This window comes from Populus trichocarpa, chromosome 16, assembly GCF_000002775.5.
Source record: "Populus trichocarpa isolate Nisqually-1 chromosome 16, P.trichocarpa_v4.1, whole genome shotgun sequence".
Taxonomy (NCBI): Eukaryota; Viridiplantae; Streptophyta; class Magnoliopsida; order Malpighiales; family Salicaceae; genus Populus; species Populus trichocarpa.
In genome coordinates this window covers 14,133,422-14,141,028 of record NC_037300.2, presented here as the reverse complement: position 1 = coordinate 14,141,028, position 7,607 = coordinate 14,133,422, and the positions used below count along the sequence as shown (strand labels likewise).

General features: G+C 30.2%; 1 protein-coding gene across 1 annotated transcript; it reads left to right on the top strand.

Annotated features, from left to right (window-relative positions):
* The first annotated feature begins 673 nt into the window (after positions 1-673).
* On the top strand, positions 674-3,012 carry LOC7482601 (WRKY DNA-binding transcription factor 70). Its single transcript, XM_002323639.4, has 3 exons — positions 674-1,184; positions 1,992-2,096; positions 2,249-3,012. The coding sequence occupies exons 1-3, from the start codon at positions 841-843 to the stop codon at positions 2,763-2,765; spliced, it is 966 nt and encodes a 321-aa protein (XP_002323675.2). The 5' UTR covers positions 674-840; the 3' UTR covers positions 2,766-3,012.
* The last annotated feature ends 4,595 nt before the right edge of the window (positions 3,013-7,607 follow it).

Genomic DNA, 7,607 nt, shown 5'->3' with positions numbered 1-7,607 from the left:
AGAAGAAATTTTTACAAAAACATATATTAAAATTCTGATTATGACAGCATTATATCACAAAGAAATTTTAATAAAAAAAATCTAAAAATTTAAATGAAAATGATATTATAATTAAAGTTTTAGGGTGTTTCTAATTTTTATTTTTTTTTATTTTACTATTTCCTCTGTCTTACTCATTTAATAATTTTTATTAGACAGCGACAGGTTATAAATATTACAAAGGATGACTTTTATAAATTGTACTATTTTGTCTAAAGATTTTTCAATCGTGCTATTCAGACAATATTTTTAATTTACTCTGATATTTTTTTTTTGTAGAAATCATTTATTTGAGGATAGCGTTTTTAAGTGAGCACCGTAAGGTGAGGGTTATTATAGGTATTTCGTTACATTAAAAAAAGAAAACTAGTCCGCATGACGCTGACGCGGTCCTTAGTGACATCGAAAATTGACATCACGTACCAATCGTAAGCATCTAAAATGTCATACCCACGCGCTCCTTGGTGACGTGTTGAAAGACAAGTAAATAATCCAACAAAATTCAAATAGATTCCGCGTGGTTTGCTCCATCGAAGCGCGTGTTTTACAAACAGCGCCTGGGATTGTAAATCAAAATTTTGTGGAATTTTCTTTCAAGGTTCCTTCAGCCTTCCTCGCATATGCTGAGAAAAATGCAATGCAATCCCTCCATTGTTAAAAGGATCCCTTCGACTCCACTTCTGGTCACTACTTAGCCCTAGGAGACACTAAAGAGAGCACCCGAGGGTCTACATGCTCCAATCTTGGCCTCTACTCAGCTCTAGTTGAGAGACCAGAGAGAGCACACCCAAACCCCAGAAAATGGATTCTTCTTGGCATGGGAATTTACCAGCAAACAGAAAGAAGGCGATAGATGAGCTCGTTAGAGGTCAAGAAATTGCGGCACAACTTAAACTTGTAATGAACAAGTCTATAGGGGTTGATGAGTCTGTGTTTGCTGAGGATCTTGTCAAGAAAATCATGAATTCTTTCAACAGTTCTCTTTATATATTAAATGGGGGTGAGTTTGATGAGGTTGCCTCTCAAATTCCACAAGTGGGTTCGCCTTGTTGGGATGGCCGGAAGTCGTCGAAGGATTCCGGAGAGAGTGGCAGGGGTACTGCCGAGTTGAAGGTGAAGGACAGGAGAGGATGTTACAAGAGAAGGTAATTAATTAATTACAAATAATTAATATATGCTGCTGATCATTATTGATAAAAACCGCATTAATAATATTATTTTTCATTTACAATTCCATTAGCCAAGTAGAGCTTGTTGAAATACGGTCAAGGAGTAGGGATCCATAGTTAAACTATAATCTAGCCCTCTCATCTGAGTCTAGAGAGTCTCCGATTTGGATTTTTCTTTTCCGACTCTATTTTTATTTTATTTTATTTTTTTGAAAAAAATTTAGGAATCAAACTAATTAAGGATGATCTTTATTATTCTTTTTGTTAAAAAGAATTTAGATGCCTATATATTATTTTTCATTAATCTCCTTTCCTAAAGGTCATGATGGATGTAGATGGGATAAATTTACCCCATATGTGTTGCTTGTAATTATATTTTCTTTTAGGCTCAGGCCCCATTCCTCATGCTTGAAAAAAGAAAAAAGAAAAAAAGAAAAAAAAAAGAAACCAACGAACTTACAAGTTGCTAGTTAGGACACCAAGAAACAAGAAGGTATCTTTGCTTTGAGTGGACAATGTTTTTGGTCCCCTCCTTGGCAAGCTCGAAATTAATTTACTAAATATCATGGTTGGATATTGCCGATTTTTCTATGTTTATTCTTCATATAAAGGTACTTGTAATATTATTTTTACTTGATGATGTCATAACTTGATTATAAGAATAAATAATATCAAAACTAAAATTAATCTCTAAATTATAATTAATTAATGCATTTTTCTAGCAATTAGTTTTTTTTTTTATTTCATCCCAATTACACTAAAATTGAATTTTATTACTTGCAGAAAAAGTTCCCACTCAAGAACAGATGACTCCACTACTCTAACCGATGATGGCCATGCATGGAGAAAATATGGACAGAAAGTGATCCTCAATGCTAAATATCCAAGGTATATATATATAATTAATTTCAAGACTGAATTTCGAACATAATTAACCAATCCATATTTTAATTCTTATCTCTTAATCATCAAATTTCTAGGAAAACCTAGTTAATGATCGAACAATTAATGAAACGCAATATTGCTGCTGTGCCCTACAGGAACTACTTCAGGTGCACTCACAAGTATGATCAACAATGTCAAGCAATCAAGCAAGTGCAAAGAATTCAAGAAGAACCTCCTCTATACCGTACAACATATTATGGGCATCACACGTGCAAGAATTTGCTAAAAGCTTCTCAATTTGTCTTGGATCCAAGTGATCACCACGATATAGATTCCTCCATACTGATAAGCTTTAAGAGCAATGGTGATCACGCTTCGAACAAGCCAAGCAACTCCCTCCTCACATCCTTCCAAACAGTAAAACAAGAATGTTGCCACAAGGAGGATGACATGAACATACCAATTAGTTATGATCCAACCACCCAGTATAATAATCAAGCATCATCCTCTGATTATCTCTTGTCACCTGATGATTATATGTCTGCATTTGATCACGGCGATGTGATTTCTGGGGTCAACTCATCTTGCACTACGAGCTCACACAGTCTGGACATGGATGGTATCATGATGGAATCTGCTGATTTCGATGATGATGGTGTTTTCGGATTTTAACCTTGATAGATAATTATTTTCACGACATTAGATATTGCAGCTTCTTTGTAATTTCCGCCTAGTAATCAAGAATGTCCTGGTTATTTTCTTTGACAAGTGTTAGAAGCTGCCTAGCTAGGTAGCTAGGTTAGCACAATGTAGAAACTAGAAAGGTCGATGTTTTCTCTTTCTTTTTTTGCTTTTGGACTGTGTACTTAATTTGCTTGAAAATTAAGGAAATAATCGAGGTGAAGTACTTTCCAGTCTCTATCAGTTGCATTTCCAAGTAGAGAGAAAATCCAATGCTCTTGATCTTGCATGGAAATTCAATGTATGACCAGAAACAGCACTAGTTGGTACTTTTTAACATTATTAGCTAGCAAGTATGCATGCATCGACATTTAAGGCGAATGTGTTTTAAACGAAGCAAAAAGAAGCAAGATGAACTTGATATTTAAGTCATTAACATGGCTATATCCAATAAGATGAATTAATTTAATAATCTAATTTAAATCAAAAGCAACAATATAAAACAAATGGTAAAAAACCACATGTATCAATATTTTACTTTTAAAAAGAAAAAAGAAAAGATTCTTAGAGACTCGCCGCCACTCGATTATAGACATCGACCACAACCAAAAGAGCTTGTTGAGTTGGTTTAAACTCAACTACAAAAGAATGCAAGATGATATTGAAAGAAGTTGCATCGTTTGCTAGAGTAATGTCCTGTAAAAGTAAACTGAACAAAACACAATAAAATGAGTATTCGTCTATATTCAATCAATCAACTCTATTTAATTAAAGAGAAAAAGTATTTTGAGAAAATATATCTAAAAAAACAAAACATAAAAAGACCCAGGATAACCCAACCAAATAAAAAAAAAACAAAGGATGTAAAAAGCATATAAAAAAACAATGAGCTTAATCTCCAATAAAATAAAAATCAAATGATAAAATCTTAAAAAAATATTAGCTTAAAAGAACGATAAAAAGAAAAGGCAACCCCTAGTAAATGTCCTTAAGCTGAGTTAATTTTTCAAATTGGAATTCATGAAATTCCAAAATAAAGTTAACCAAGAAGCTTAAATCCAAATCAACTTAATGTTAAAGGATGAAATTAAGTGTAAAAAAAAAAACCAAACTAAAAAAATTAGCAAAGCAAAAACCAATAATTAAAAGAATAAGGATAAAATTTGATAGGGAAAAAATCGAGGGTGAAATCACCAAAAACTTTATACTATAAAAATTATCTTAGATGACATAAATAGTAATTAAAAGAATGTGAACTAAATAAGACCAGTTTTAAAAATCAAATGAGGATGAAATTGAAACAAATTTTAATTTTCATAAGTTATTCCAAATAAAACAAATATTAACCAAAAAATCAAGGACTAAATAAAAAACAAAGAGAAGTAAAAAAAATCAAATAAGGATAAAATTGAAGCAAATTTTGATTTTCATAAATTATTTGAAATAAAACAAATATCAACCAAAAGATTAGGGACAAAAAACCCAAAGAGAAGCTAAGGGGCTAATTTGAAAGATTGCAGGGTGCAAGAATCGAGGGAGAGAGAGGGAAAAAAGAAGAAAAAAAAGATGATCGTCGAAGCCAAACTGGAGCTCTGTTTTCTACACGTGTCACCTCAACATAGAAAAGACATCGAGACAAATCTGATTAATGACACCTCAGAATGACATTTTTAGTTGTTGAAATCAACCGCAAGTGCCACCTAAAGACAATGAACCGGTTGACGTGCTGACACATGCCCGACACGCGCCAACATTTTTTTTAATCTATTTAATTTATTAAAAGACAAAACTAACCCTCACTTTATCCAATAACAACAAAAAAACCAATAGTATAATAACAAAAATATCCTCATATCTAAGGCATAAAAAACTAAACCCTAAGGGCAAGAAGATGTTTTTATTGTGCAAAAACAAAGGATAAGACACAAACACCCCTCTTAACCTGCCAACGTTTTTTTTTGTTTATAAAGCTAGATTGGTAACTTTATTATGCACTATATAAGTAAAAATACACCAAACAATGCATTAACCTTAAGGATATTTATGATAATTTGCAATGCAATTTAAAAAGGCAAATACTCGTCTTACCCTATATTAATTTAAAAACATCAAAATGCCTCCACTGAAAACACAATTATGCCCTCATCCTTTATACAAATGGTTTTTTTTTCATTGGTAAAAAAGTGTATTGTGTCCCGTGGAACAATAAATTCTCCCTCTCTTTTAATGTTTATATATACACATGAGCATATTTTATTAATAAGACGATGAAAATGATAAAATAAAGAGAAAAGCTAGCTAGAAGCCAAAAAAAACCATTTAGACATGAAACAACATACAAGCACTCAACATTAATGTATACTAAAAGTTTTATTTAATTTTTTTTTTAATTTCATCCTTTAACATTAGGTTTAATAGGTATTGCATTTTATAATTGTTTTTGATTTTTTTTCAACAGAGTTATTCTGGTTTTATGACCTCGGTCGCTAGTTTTACGGGTTAATTATGTTAACTCATGTTTTTTTTATTATAAATTTTATTTTTCTACATTGGATTGATTAAGAATTTAGTTTTATAATCATAATTATTTTATGATTTACTTTCTATGGGGTTATGATTCTCTTATAACTCGGGTCGCGAGTTTTACAAGTTAAACAAGTTGACTCGAGTTTTTTTTTTGTTTTTTTAATTAAATATGTTTTTGAAATTTCATCATTTAATGCTGGGTTGATTGAAAATTAGATTTTATAAATTTTTTTTATTTACTTTCTGTAGAGTTATCCCAGACTCCTCACCCAGATTTGGCAGGTTAACTTGAGTTGATTTGGATAATTATTTTTTTCCTTTTTTATTTGATTTTTTTCTCAATTTAATCCTTCAACATTGGGTTCATTGGGAATTGGGTTTCATAATTTTTTTATTGGCTTTCCATAAGGTTATCAGGATCTTATGATCCGAGTCACGGGTTAAGCTGGTTGACTCAGATTTTTTTTCTTTTTATTTTTAGTTGAACTTTCTTCAAATTCATCATTCAGTATTTAATTGATTGAGAATTGTGCTTTTTAATTTGTTTTGGTTTGTATTTTATGAAGTTATCCTAGTCTCATGACCTAGGTCACAAGTTTATTTGGTTGATTCGAGTAGTTTTTTGTGTTTTATTTTTAATTGATTTTTTTAATCCCATCCTTCAACAACAGGTTGATTGTGAATTGAGTTTCATATCTTTTTTCGGTTATCTTTTTATGGGGTTATCTCAATCTTATTCTCTGAGTTTGACAGATTAACCCAGGTTGACATGGCTTATTTTTCTAGATGAATTTTTTTTTCTCAATTTCTTACTTCAACATTGGGTTAATTGAGTTTAATAATTGCTTTCTATAGAGTTATAAAGGTCTCATGATATGAGTAGCAAATTTGACAGGTTAATCCAAATTGATCCGATTCAATCTAATATGTTGTCGTTTCAGTACTTAAAAAAAGATGTCATCTTGATTTTTTTTAGTCAAACTATATTTTTATCGATTGTCCGGGTTATCTCTGAACATGTTAAATCAACCAGTTCACATCAGATCAATCCGCATAAAGCAAAAAAAAAATTATACTAAAAAATACATTAACAACACCTATATTTTTTTATGACCATAATAAATTTAATCTGACCTGCAGCATAGCACACGGGAAATAATCTAGTGTAAACACCAGACATGCATAAAACAAAGAGGATATCTCCATGAATAATATTAATACTATCATTGTTCTTGATTGTTCATATTTTATTATGGTCAATTAAGTAGTTTAAATTTTAAAATTATTTATGTGGAGTTTTTTTTGTTTAAATATATAGATTAATTTAATAAATAAATTATAGAATTCGTGTGATATAAAAATTTCTGTTTTCTTTCAATAGTTGGGATCTTCAAAAGCACAATGCTTTAATTCTCGAAAGAATAATAATAATAATATTTAGTAAGTAAAAACAACAAGAATAAATTGAAAAAAATGGTGATTGGAAAGACAACAAAAACATAAGACATTAGATTATAATTTTAATACAGATCATAATATGGATCTCATGCAATGTAATTATTCATATGTATCCTGAAAATTCTTTGTAAGAAATATTATTACTCTTTCCAAAATATTAAATGATTTATAATCATTTAATGTATATATATGACACGTACCCATCAAGCTTCACACGGATGACAACCTCTCCCTTTTTCTTTTTCAAAGGTGTAGCTTATCTTACTCTCTCTTTTTTGTCTTTTTTTTAAAAAAATACGGATCTCACCATTAAAGCCACATGGTTGTGTACTGTTTTTTTTTATTTTTTTTATGAAATATAAATTATTTGTTTTCCTCGCTGATTATGGTTTCAGCTCTCTTTTTGAATGAAGGCATGATGGGATGTCTTTGACTAGGGGGAGAGGAGATTAACAATAATTGACAAGTTTCTTTATCTTTCATTGTTGAGGTTTGGTGCCCCCCTTTTGGCACTGTGTTATTTTTTGTTTTTTTTTAAATTATTCTTTAGCTAAAAGAATATTAAATTAATAGATTTTTATTAGGTGTATATTTATGATTTTAATATGTTGTTGCTGAAATTTAAAAAATATTATTTTAATATATTTTTAATTAAAAAAATACCCGTAAGACATTATTAAACATGACTCATTTATTTATTAGTGCATGTGTGTATGGTATGGGAATGATTATTTAATTGTAATTTATATAATATTAATAGAATTGCTATTTTAAAAAGAAAAAAATATATATCGAAATGAAATTCTTGAAGACCAATTTGGGAAAGCTTTCTCTATAAATTAGCATTAC